Genomic DNA, 12971 nt, shown 5'->3' on the forward strand with positions numbered 1-12971 from the left:
AGCCTGGTAGTAGTTGACGTAGGCATGTGGTGCCAGGGTCTAAAGAGAAAAACCACATAGAAAATCTAATACTGAAATGCATCGCCAGATGCATCGTACCGATGTAGTCCCCGAGCTTGCTGGAAGGCGAAGCATGAGCCTTGTAGCAAGGTCTAAAAAATTAGAATTATCCAAGCAGCCGTTGATTTTTCAATGCCGAGATCGTGTTGCACTTATTTGTTTCTGAGAGAACCGGTTAACCAGTCCCTAAGTGCGGCATACTCGAGGTTTGGCGCAGTCCCTAGACTTTCGAAAGATGAGACTAATCGACCAGTCCCCGAGTATGTCGTGCTCGGTGGTCGGTGCAGTCAACAGGTTGTCGATAGTGCAGACTGTCAACCAGTCCCCGAGCATGTCATGCTCGGTGGTCGGTACAGTCCCCAGGATGTCGAATGAGCAGACTGGTCGACCAGTCCCCGAGCATGTCATGCTCGGTGGTCGGTACAGTCCACAGGATGTCGAGTGAGCAGACTGGTCGACCAGTCCCCGAGCATGTCATGCTCGGTGGTCGGTACAGTCCCCAAGTATATCATGTCTTGTCCGACCAAAGATCCTACTTATCTTTTTGAAAAAATCGTATCGCCGCATTAATGTGCGATGCGACGCAGCGTCCAGCCATATTGTCAGGCTATTGCATAAAAAGGTGCGCCTGGTAACTGTGCAGCCGCTCTTTGCGGGTATCAACAAAGGAAACCAGCAATTATTAAAAAACGGCCACCAGATTTACTGCGGTAGCTCTTGAAAACCGAAACGCTACAACCGCCAAAAAGACCGCCCACTTTCCCAGAATGCGGGAAGTGGTAGAGGTGGGGCTATTGCTATAAAAAAGCCCAGGGTCGCGCCCTTGTTCTATACCCAACAGTCGCGTACTAGTTCCTAGCCTTCATCTTCCTCAGCATCTTCAATCCCTCAAATCCGAGTTCAAAGCCTTCCGCGAGAAAGAAATGGCAAAGAGCGACGCCAAGAAGAGGGCTGAGATGATGGCCAAGGAGTGGAAAAAATCTCGGAGCAGCACGAGATCTCTCAACGACCTCGTTGAGATGGGACTCCTGCACAATCAGGAGCTCGGTGGCTGGAGAGCACCGGAGGGAGAAAGTTACCCCGACCCTCGCGCTGGTGAGATTGTAGTTTTTGAAGATTATTTCAAGAGGGGGTTTGGGATTCCAGTTCATCCTTTCCTTCAAGGCCTTCTTCTGTACTATGAGATCGGGATCTGCAACCTGCACCCGAACTCCATTCTTCTTATTTCAACTTTTATTCATTTGTGCGAGGCCTATGTCGGGATAGAGCCGCACTTTGATCTCTTCCGCTACCTGTTCTGTTTGAGGAAGAAGGGAGCGGTTGGAGGCTCCAAGATTGTAGGTGGCGTATACCTCAATCTTCGTGACGGGATGAAAAACCTTACCTTAGTTGCCCATGGAACACCTCTCTCACCGAGTGGTACAAGAGGTGGTTTTACATTAGGGAAGAACCGGGTAGCGCCACCTTTTGCGATGTTGGATACATTCCCAAAAAGAGGGTCAGCTGGACAGATCGGAAAGAGTACACCGGTCAGGTGTCGGAGTTGATGGACCTGATCGACTGGTCCCGTCTGGACGTACCAGGGGTGGTCGGGAACTTCCTCGTCCGACGAGTGATGCCTTGCCAGAGGAGGGTGCACTCGGCGTACGAGTACGCAGGAACCTAGGACCCGACCAGGATGCACCGGGACGGTTTGGAAAAGTCAGAGGTCCAGCGGTTGATGAACGAGTTATTCAATCTGACGGATAATAACTTCGTTCGAAGTGATGACCGGATGCATGCCTTTAAGCTAGGCTGACCAGCTCCTAAGGCAAATCAATGCCCTTGCTTATCTGTATTTTTATGTAAGTACGATAGCCTTTTGACTTGGTGACTTGTCGTTGTTGTATTGCAGATAGGAGATGTTGACCGGTGCTCGGTGTATGTGTCGCTGGCACCCGGAATGGAGCATCCTGCTGGGGTGGACCCGTCGGCAAACGATGCTACTCGGTGTCTCCAATACACCAGCAGCAACGAGGACTGGGGCCGTCCAGCGCCGACCACGGAAGACAAGGTAGCGAGGAAGAGGCCAATGCCTGTGGAGCCATCCCCCACGGAAGCAAACCCAGCGGGGACGGCTGTAGATCCTTTGATGGGGCAAGGCTCGACCAGCCAAGCCCTAAAGCGCCGGCGGCTCGTGAGGATCGTCGACGACGACAATGAAGAGGACGAGACTGCTCCGTCCTTGATCAGGAGACCACGGAGCCGCCCCGACGTCACGCCGATCGACACCGGTCGGGTAGCCAGTGATCCGCCTGCCGCGCACGTCGAGCCAGTGCGTCTTGGAGGAGCAGAAGCGGCAGCGGTGGCTATGAGGACCAGGAGAAGGTTCTTCACGGTGACGCACCGGAGCTTCGACCTGTAAGTTCAAGACTGTGTCTTCTGCACTATCTTTATTTTTTGTGCAAAGTTTGATTGTTGGCACAATCTCCTGTTTGTTAGTGCAGCCTCGGATGTTGATTCGGGCAACACCGCCGGCCAGAGAACAGCCGAGCCGGCGGTTGTCGATGAAAACGCCGCCGAGCAGACCACCGATGAGCAACCCGAGGAGCAGCCCGCGGTTGTGACCGTGGCAGAGACTGTCGAGGAAGACCCGGCTCAAGCGAACACCGGGGTGAGTACCCCAACAAGGGGTGATGAGGCCGCGGGGACGCCTCCCCGGAGTAGCGTTGCAGAGGAGGGAGACAAAGTCCCGACTCCCCCTCCAACTGAAGATGAGAGGGCCCCAACTCCAGCCCCAACGGAGGCTTCTACACCGAAGGGCTCCCCTAGCCGGGGTAATGGTCCTATGATACCCATTACCGTGGCTGGGGGTAGCGCGGAGGACGAGGAGGCCCAGGCGGCCTTCGATGACGAAGTGGAGGAAATCCAGGGACGCTCCCACAATGGTCGCCAATATGTTTACGTGTGGCGCCAACGTGAGGACCACTAGGCCGGTCACGAGGAGCTCGCCGAGACCGAGGAGGCAGCGAGGGTAGAGCGCGCTGCCAAGCGGCTCATCGATGAAGTTAAGCTAAGTGGTCTTGTATTCTGCCAGAATGTTACACCAAGGAAGTCTTGAAGACTACTGAGTGCAACGAGGCCACTTCCCCTTCCTCTAGGCATCAGGATTCTCCTCCATTGATGCCTTCGCTTGGCGTGCATGCTCAAGCTTCTTCTCCCTCTCCTTTTTGTATGCAACAACACACCTCCATTCCTCCTTTCCTTGTATTCCTTTTCTGCTACCTCCTCTCTGCGTCTCTTCTCTAATATATATATATATATGCATCCACTCCTTAAAGCCTTGTAGAAGCCGATTGTCTGACTCCTTGATCTCAGTGTCGATCCACAGAGCAGCAGAGGGGTATGCAACAAAGGCAATTGTTACAAAATAAATAAATCATGGAAGAATTTATATGACACAAAATAATTAATGCACAATATCAATTTCTCACAATCCATCCATTGCGGCGCTGACGCTAGGTAGGCTCCCATGCAAAATTGGAACACATCCAATACCTTTGCCTATAGATTTTCTATTTTTCAGAAATATCTACCTTGCAAGGATCACCATAAAAGCACATGGGTACAACAACACCGTTAGGTTGAGGCTTTGGATCAAAGGCATTTCTGGTCATTTGACCATAGCTAGAACTGAACCAATGCAATTTCATTCTAAGAACCAAAATCAAATAACATTAAACCCTAAAGATAGGGTTTACCATTTGATACACAACAATGAACACATACCTTGGTTTGCTAGCTTTTTTACGCCTTGGCATCCTACGATTGTATAATACATACAAATATTAAAAAGTGCATGAAACTCTAAGTAATGACGATTGTTAGTTTCAAAAATACGACTAATGCATACCGATCGATGCGAAAAAAAAACCCAGGAGACTCTCGAAGATCTACAGATTAAATCTAAGTTTCCACGGTCCAATATGCCGATTGGTAAGTTAGAACGAAGTAGGGAGAGAGAAAAAAAACCATAGGGAGGAGGAAGACAAGAAAAAAGACTCGGGCAGGAAGAGTGTATGCTGGTTTAAAATAGGAGCTCGGTGTCTTAGATCATGGTGCCAAATTTGACGCCAATGGTAATCGCGTCGAGGTCTCTGCCACGTCAACGCCATGTCTGCGTCAACACCAACATGGCACAACGACCTTGGCGCCTAATTGGGCTGGCGCCGAGATGTGTGACCTTGGCGGCAATTACAACGGCGCTGAGCAGAGGGTCTAGATTTTGAAAGCATACCTACCGGGACAGATTTATGAAAATCTTTTAAAAAAAAGAAGCAAAAAAACAAAAAAAAATGCCAGACATGCGGTGGCTCTTTGGCACGCCTGCGTGACACCCCTCCCTTCATGCACGCCGACAAGCAGACAGAAAAAGCCTTGGTGAGAGAAAGGGGATGACATGGGCCCACATGTATGAGTGAGGGAGAGGGCAGTCGTTGCGGTATTTTGGGTAATGTGAAAATACAACAATCTGGTTCCCATCTTGTTTCAAAGGTAGAAAATGGCATGGATCAAGTATAGAAACAATTGTATTGGCAAGTTTCCAAATACATGAATAGTAATAAGTGTGAAAATTATAATGGCATGGTTCAAATAAACCCCAAAAATATTGTTAGTATTGTAATAATAAAGAAAACCAAAACGGTTCGGACTGGGCTTGTCCCCTCAACACTATCGTCATGGGTAGCGCACACAGCATGATGTGCTCGATCATTCTGAGCTCCCACATCATGTGCATGCTGCATGGTCGATGCGCTGCACACAGTTAGCTGTGGGACTGTGCATGCACGCGTGGTTGGTGGCGATCCAGCATCCCATAAATACCTGCGAACCGCCGTGTGTTCTGCCTCAAGCAGGAGCACATACAGCTAGCTAGCTCATCGGGTGATCGATCAGTGAGCTCTCTCTTTGGCCTAGCTAGCTGCTAGCAGTGCAGGTAGCCAATCAAAGCAGAAGAACTCGATCGATCGATCATCACGATCGCTGCTAGCTAGCTAGCTGCTCGCTCTCACACTAGCTACGTGTTTTTGTTAATTTGATATATATATATAATGGCGACAATGGAGGTAGAGGCCGCGGCCGCCACGGTGCTGGCCGCGCCCTTGCTGTCCTCCTCCGCGATCCTCAAACTGCTGCTATTCGTAGTGACGCTCTCGTACCTGGCCCGAGCCCTGAGGCGGCCACGCAAAAGCACCACCAAGTGCAGCAGCACAACGTGCGCCTCGCCCCCGGCCGGCGTTGGCAACCCGCCGCTCCCACCGGGTCCCGTGCCGTGGCCCGTCGTCGGCAACCTGCCGGAGATGCTGCTGAACAAGCCGGCATTCCGCTGGATCCACCAGATGATGCGCGAGATGGGCACGGACATCGCCTGCGTCAAGCTTGGCGGCGTCCACGTCGTGTCCATCACCTGCCCGGAGATCGCGCGGGAGGTGCTCCGGAAGCAGGACGCCAACTTCATATCCCGCCCGCTCACCTTCGCCTCCGAGACGTTCAGCGGCGGGTACCGGAACGCCGTGCTCTCGCCCTACGGCGACCAGTGGAAGAAGATGCGCCGCGTCCTCACCTCCGAGATCATCTGCCCGTCCCGCCACGCCTGGCTCCACGACAAGCGCACCGACGAGGCCGACAACCTCACCCGCTACGTCTACAACCTCGCCACCAAAGCCGCCACCGGCGACGTCGCCGTCGACGTCAGGCACGTCGCTCGTCACTATTGCGGCAACGTTATCCGCCGCCTCATGTTCAACAGGCGCTACTTCGGCGAGCCCCAGGCTGACGGCGGTCCGGGGCCGATGGAGGTGCTGCATATGGACGCCGTGTTCACCTCCCTCGGCCTCCTCTACGCCTTCTGCGTCTCCGACTACCTCCCCTGGCTGCGGGGCCTCGACCTCGACGGCCACGAGAAGATCGTCAAGGAGGCTAACGTGGCGGTGAACAGGCTCCACGACACGGTCATCGACGACCGGTGGAGGCAGTGGAAGAGCGGCGAGCGGCAGGAGATGGAGGACTTCCTGGATGTGCTCATCACTCTCAAGGACGCCCAGGGCAACCCGCTGCTGACCATCGAGGAGGTCAAAGCGCAGTCACAGGTAATTAATTAAAGTAATCCGTAATTGATGAGTACATATATACATGTATACATCTACATGAAATAGTAACTCATACATATCGATCGTATATACGCAGGACATCACGTTCGCGGCGGTGGACAACCCGTCGAACGCCGTGGAGTGGGCGCTGGCAGAGATGGTGAACAACCCGGAGGTGATGGCGAAGGCGATGGAGGAGCTGGACCGCGTCGTCGGACGGGAGAGGCTAGTGCAGGAGTCGGACATTCCGAAGCTCAACTACGTGAAGGCCTGCATCCGGGAGGCTTTCCGTCTGCACCCGGTGGCGCCCTTCAACGTGCCCCACGTCGCGCTCGCCGACACCACCATCGCCGGCTACCGCGTTCCCAAGGGCAGCCACGTGATCCTGAGCCGCACGGGGCTGGGCCGCAACCCGCGCGTGTGGGACGAGCCCCTGCGCTTCTACCCGGACCGACACCTCGCCACCGCCGCGTCCGACGTCGCGCTCACCGAGAACGACCTGCGGTTCATCTCCTTCAGCACCGGCCGCCGCGGCTGCATCGCCGCGTCGCTCGGCACCGCCATGAGCGTCATGCTCTTCGGAAGGCTCCTGCAGGGGTTCACCTGGAGCAAGCCCGCCGGGGTGGAGGCCGTGGACCTCAGCGAGTCCAAGAGCGACACCTTCATGGCCACCCCGCTGGTGCTGCACGCTGAGCCCAGGCTGCCGGCGCACCTCTACCCGTCCATCTCCATCTGATTAAACGTACGGCCGGTCGTCATTATATTGTATGCATATAATTAAAGACGAGCGAGCCTGCTGGTCACACTTGCATTGCATGTATCATCAGCAGGGGGCTATGCAATAAGTTTTTTTTTTCCGCGCTTGATTTCGTGGTGCTGTGCGTATTCTGCGCACACCGACTGTACGTACGACGGCGTTCAGCTTTGTATTGTACCGAGTTAAAAAGTATTATTATTATTATCATCGACAATAATAATAATTGGAGCTTAATTTGCTTGAGTGTATCTATTTATCTGTCTATCCACCCGTACATGGTTTTTTGTTTTGTTTTTTTTCAAGTCATGTCTATTGACCGAAATTTGACGGGGAAATATGTATGCTCTCAATTTCATACCATTAGATGTTCTAGAGAGAAATCACGCTCAGCACCTTTGTTATGGTGTCATTTTAGGATTAAATCCTGCGCCTGAGAATGAGTGAACAAATTAATAGACTATCTAGCGGCACCGCTTTTAGAGTACATTTTAAAATACAGTTAAGAAGTACCTAGGGTTCTCCTCTCTATTAGAGACGCTAGAAATAGAACCACGTCTGAAGAAATGATGCCTAAGAGCACCTCCAAGAGCCTTTGCAAATCTCACTCTCTAACTCATCATTTAGAAAACTATTTTCATAAAAATCGCTTTCTATATTCTATTATTCTCCAACAACTTTTCTATCTCTCTCGTGTGCACTCTAGAGAGAGCCATTCTCATTTTCTGTTTTTGGCTAATGAAAAATCTGGAATAGAAAATGGCTATATTTGTATAACCATTTAGAGCATCTTAAAGAGATTAGCCAAATCATTTTCTAAAGGTATATTTTGCTATTGTTGAAGAAAAACGTCTCTAACAGGATCTGTAAATGGCTCTTCAAATTTAGAAACTCTCCATGCCACCTTATTCGCTCTCTTACGTACTTTTAGATAGCCTACCTCACTAGTCATCTTTTATAGAGTCTGCTGGAGTACTCTAATGTCTTTTTATCATTTGTCAAAAAAAGTCTTTTTATCAAATTTATTTTAGAGAGTAGCTAAATCATTAAATTTGGCTAGCCTTTTTGGCTAATCTCTTGGAGATGCTCTTAGACAAGGTGTTAGAGTAGTTTTTCACCAAAATATATATTCCTAGCATTTAGAAAGGATTTATAGAGTCTCTCGGAGTCTCTGTATATGCTAGACATGCATATTTTATTTTATGTATTATAATTATTTCTATAATAACTTGTATTATTATTTTCATGTAGATTTGAGGAATATTTTAAATTGTGTTTTGTAATACTAGAGTTAGTCAGTTTAAAAAACAAATTAAATTATAATTTTACGTTATATCTCGTAATGGCATATACGGGTAATAAGTTAGATGCAAACATGGGATCTTGACACACTATGCAGCTACCTACAAAAGTCTATGCGGTGTAGGTAGAGGTGTTCCCTGCTATCGGACCTGAATCAAGGTACTGTATACGTACACGAGATTCACTTCTTCCCTAGAGGAGCCCGATCCGCAATTCCGCAAGAGCCATCTCTTTCTGTGTCAATCCTGCCGGACGGGCCGGCCACACATGCCAAGGATCCTCGTATCGGAGTCGGAGGAGGGGGATCGGGTACTGCTCACGCTCAGGTGTCGGTGAGCAAGAAGCAGAAAGAGTCTAGAGAGCATCACTACCCACCTACACTCTATTCACTACATCACAAACTTTAATGAGCGACTAATTAAAAGTTGCTATAAGAGGTGTCCAACTAGGATAGTCCTAGAAAAGCTGCTAGGTGTATAAGTGAGTCCAGCCTCGTAGAGGCGGGACGTTACAAAATTGTATTAGAGCCGGCTCTCGCAGACATGGTGTGCATGCCTGGTGTACATTCGGAGTGGTCACACAACATGGCACATGCGCTGGCACTAGACACATGGGCGTGGCTAAGAGGGGAACGTTCCTGGTTTGGGTTTGACTGATGAGGACGTCAGTCTCTTAAGAGGATGAGGATGTAACGCCCGGCCCAGAGTTTAATAAGGATTAATAGGATAATTATACCAACAAGTTGCAACTTCTTTTCTGAAAGTCCATCTCCTAAGAAATCTAAAGTTAAGCGTGCTTGGTTTAGAGAAATTTAGGGATAGGTGACCGATCAGAAATGACTGATGTTGGTCTGTGAGGGCTGACTATGTCTTAGATGACTATGTCTTAGAAAAGTTGTCAGATGTAAGCAGATCCGATCTCGTGGAGACGAGACGTTACAACTGTGTAGCACACGACAAACTGAGTGTTTTGCCAAGTTTTGTGTGCCAGCTCTCGGCAAAACACTCAGTTTGCCGTATGTCCAGCGCCGGCCCTAGGGGGGGGGGCAGCAGGTGCACCGGCCATGGGCCTTTGAGGCTTGGGGGCCCAACCAAAAGTATGTTGTATATACTCTGTACATATACAGATGTACTACGTCGGCCTTTTATTTTCTGCGACTCTGCGAGGGGAGACCAAGAGACACGATCGGAGGCCTGGAGGTCGCAGGTCGGAGCCGAGGCTGCCGAGCGGCCGCAAATTCCCGATCTGGCGATCTGACTGCTGTCTGCTGGCCGGCGGCCGCTGCGGCGCTGCACGCAGCCACGCACACGCAGACACACAACACAACCATCGATCGCAATTCACAAATTCTACTGGCCGTAGTCCGTAGTCGCTACTCGCTAGTCTGTAGACCTGAGACCTGCAGTTTACGGAAGACTCCAGTCTCCAGAAAATCACCGATCAACCAATCAGGTTCTTAACTTCTTATTGATTTGATTCGGTTTAATATTTTTCAGTTCATATAAATATATGATCATGCCAAATTTTGTATGCCCTAGATTTTTTCAGTTCAATTTTTGTCTATTACTTTGCACTCAATTACTCATGTAGTCCTATTTTTATTTTTATTTAGGTCAAGTGTTAGAATTTGAGAATGTTACCTAAGAAACATGAGTCGGGGGCTGCGAAAAGAAAGCGGAAAAGACAAGAAGAACAGTTTCGACAGTCACAACAAGGTGCTTTAGATAAGTTTTTTTCAGTTCCAAGTAGCGCTGTGTCTGAGCATGATGAGAACCCTATAGATGCACCTGAGAATCAAGAAGAGCCTAGAACTGAAAATTTACAGCCTTCATCTGAACCTGGAAATTTACAGCCTTTCTATGATAATGATAATATTAGTGAACAAATTGATGCTTGGATGAATGAAAATTTGCAGTCTTCCTCTGAACCTGAAAATTCAGTTGATGATGTGCAACCCTCTATTCATGATGTCTTTGATCCTAGAACTTGGGAGAATCTTGATAATAAGGGTAGAGATATCTTGATTGAAAAAGGGCCCGTTAGAGAATTAAATCTTGAGTTCTCTGCAGATGCTCGTAATAGACGTTTTTCATATACTTACTACTCTAGAAAGTTAAGCAACGGTGAGGTGGTTGATAGAAAATGGTTGGTTTACTCTAAACATGTGGACAAAGTCTTTTGTTTTTGCTGCAAATTGTTTAGATCAGATCAAAACACAAGTTTGGTTGCACATGATGGATTGAGGGATTGGAAACATCTTAGTGCCAGACTCAAGGAACATGAGAATAGTGTTGAGCATATAAGAAACATGAATTCTTGGAATGAAGTTAGGCTGCGGTTGAGCAAAAATAAAACAATTGATGATGATTTGCAACGAGAAATTGCAAAGGAGAGGGAGCGTTGGAGACAAGTTTTAGTAAGAATTGTTTCTGTTATCAAGTTTCTTGCTAAACATAATTTGGCTTTCCGAGGGCAAAATGAGAAACTATATCAACCTAACAATGGTAACTTTCTGGGCTCCGTTGAAATGATGGGTGAATTTGATCCTGTGATGCAAGACCATATTAGGCGGATTCAAAATAGTGAGATTCATCATCATTATCTTGGGCATAGAATTCAGAATGAGATGATTTCTCTTCTTGGAGATTGTGTAAAACAATCTATATTAAAGATCATTAGGAATGCCAAGTATTTTTCTGTGATTTTAGATTGTACTCCAGATGTGAGCCATGAAGAACAAATGACTCTAATTATTAGATGTGTAAATATATCTAAAAATGTTCCAAAGATAGAGGAGTTCTTCCTTGAGTTTTTGAAGGTAGATGACACATCAGGATTGGGTCTTTTTAATGCACTACAGAGTGCATTGGCCTCTCTTGGTTTGAATATTGATGATGTGAGGGGACAAGGCTATGATAATGGTTCTAATATGAAGGGGAAACACCAAGGTGTCCAGACGCGCTTGCTTGAAATTAATCCAAGAGCATTATATATGCCGTGTGCATGTCATAGTCTGAATCTTACTCTTTGTGATATGGGAAACTCTTGTAGGTAAACTACTATTTCTTGTATATGTTATACATTGTTTCATATAATATGCCATACTTTGGGATCTTACAATTTGTGATATTTGAAATCTTGCAGGCAAGCTATTTCATTTTTTGGTGTTATCCAACGTATATACACCCTGTTTGCAAAATCGACGAAACGGTGGAAGATTTTAGTTGACAATGTCCCAGGATTGACAGTTAAGTCATGGTCTAATACGCGTTGGGAAAGCCGAATAAAAAGTGTTCAAGCTATCAGATTCCAAACTCCTCAAATAAGATCAGCTTTAATAGCATTAGAGAAGGCTTCAACTGATGACCCAGGAACAGTCAGTGATTGTCAATCTTTGGTGAGTGCACTTGAAAATTTTGAATTTTTAGTTGGTTTGGTTATTTGGCAGGACATTTTATTCTCCATAAATAAGGTCAGCAAGAAGTTGCAATCTAAAATTGTGAGTATAGATGCTACTCTCAAGCACATTCAAAGTGTCATAGCATATTTTGAGAAGTATAGAGATGAAGGTTTCATTTCTAGTATGGAAACTGCAAAAAACATTGCATCTGAATTGGATATAGAGCCAATATTTCCTACAAAACGTCAGCGAAAGAGAAAGAGGCATTTTGATGATCAAGATGACCAAGACGATGAGATACAGCAGTCTGCTATGGACACCTTCAGAAGAGAGTACTTCCTAATTATGATTGACCATGCAATTGCTTCATTGAATAGTAGATTTGAGCAGATGACAGTATTTGATAATATTTTTGGGTTCCTGTTCAACTCAAAAAAATTGAAATCCTTGGATGAAGTTGATCTTTGGGCGCACTGCAAGATTTTTGTGGATAAATTTTCTCATGATAACTCATCCGATGTTGAGATCAATGACTTTTTCCAAGAATTAAAGGTGTTGCAAATGGCTTTGCCAAATTCTATGATGTCAGCGCCTGAAATTCTTAAGTTTATTATGGATGCAGATTGCTATCCAAATGTTTCAGTTGCCTATCGAATTCTCTTAACTGTACCTGTGACTGTAGCTTCGGCCGAAAGAAGTTTCTCAAAATTGAAGTTGTTGAAGAACTATTTGAGATCAACTATGTCACAAGAAAGGTTAAATGGCTTGGCTATGTGCACCATCGAGAGGGATATCTTGGACACTATTGATCTCAATACCGTTCTTGATGATTTTGCATCAAGAAATGCGCGAAGAAGTATATTTGTATAAGAAGCAATGAATATGATGGAGTTATGTTTTTTTTCAAGGTAATCATATTAATTCTAGAAGTATAAATATATTGCTTTATAATCTATATAGTTTCTCCCTATTGATAATTATCAGACATATTTAATATTAAATATATTATTGTTTTTGGTTTTTCTTTGCAAGTAAAATTAACCTATATATTATAGACTAGAGAGGCCGTCGCTATGAGCTCGCCGGAGGGCCCTCGAAATCCTAGGGCCGGCACTGCGTATGTCTCGTTTTTGCCGAGGATTTAGCGCTGGACACATAGTAAAGAAAGTTTGCGCCGTGTGCCATGTTGGTTGCCGACAGCAAATCCTCGGTTTCCTGTAGTGCATGCACCGGCCATGGCTAGCCAGTAGCTTGGGAGGGCTGGTGGCCTCGGCTCCCTGGTGTTGAGCCGGAGACGATGACGATGGCGCCTAGCCCCGCCTGATGT

General features: G+C 47.2%; 1 protein-coding gene across 1 annotated transcript; it reads left to right on the forward strand.

The window, feature by feature from the left end:
• LOC8061413 (tyrosine N-monooxygenase) lies at positions 4950 to 7188 on the forward strand. Its single transcript, XM_002466054.2, has 2 exons — positions 4950 to 6188; positions 6286 to 7188. Exons 1-2 carry the CDS (start codon positions 5151 to 5153, stop codon positions 6922 to 6924), a joined length of 1677 nt encoding a protein of 558 aa, XP_002466099.1. The 5' UTR covers positions 4950 to 5150; the 3' UTR covers positions 6925 to 7188.

The sequence above is a fragment of the Sorghum bicolor genome, chromosome 1 (assembly GCF_000003195.3).
Source record: "Sorghum bicolor cultivar BTx623 chromosome 1, Sorghum_bicolor_NCBIv3, whole genome shotgun sequence".
NCBI classification, from domain to species: Eukaryota; Viridiplantae; Streptophyta; class Magnoliopsida; order Poales; family Poaceae; genus Sorghum; species Sorghum bicolor.

Bases quoted from the DNA above. Each gene is read 5' to 3' on its own strand.
- LOC8061413 (XM_002466054.2), top strand. From the start codon at position 5,151: ATGGCGACAATGGAGGTAGAGGCCGCGGCCGCCACGGTGCTGGCCGCG. The intron at 6,189-6,285 runs GTAATTAATTAA...GTATATACGCAG, and splicing joins AGGTCAAAGCGCAGTCACAG to GACATCACGTTCGCGGCGGT.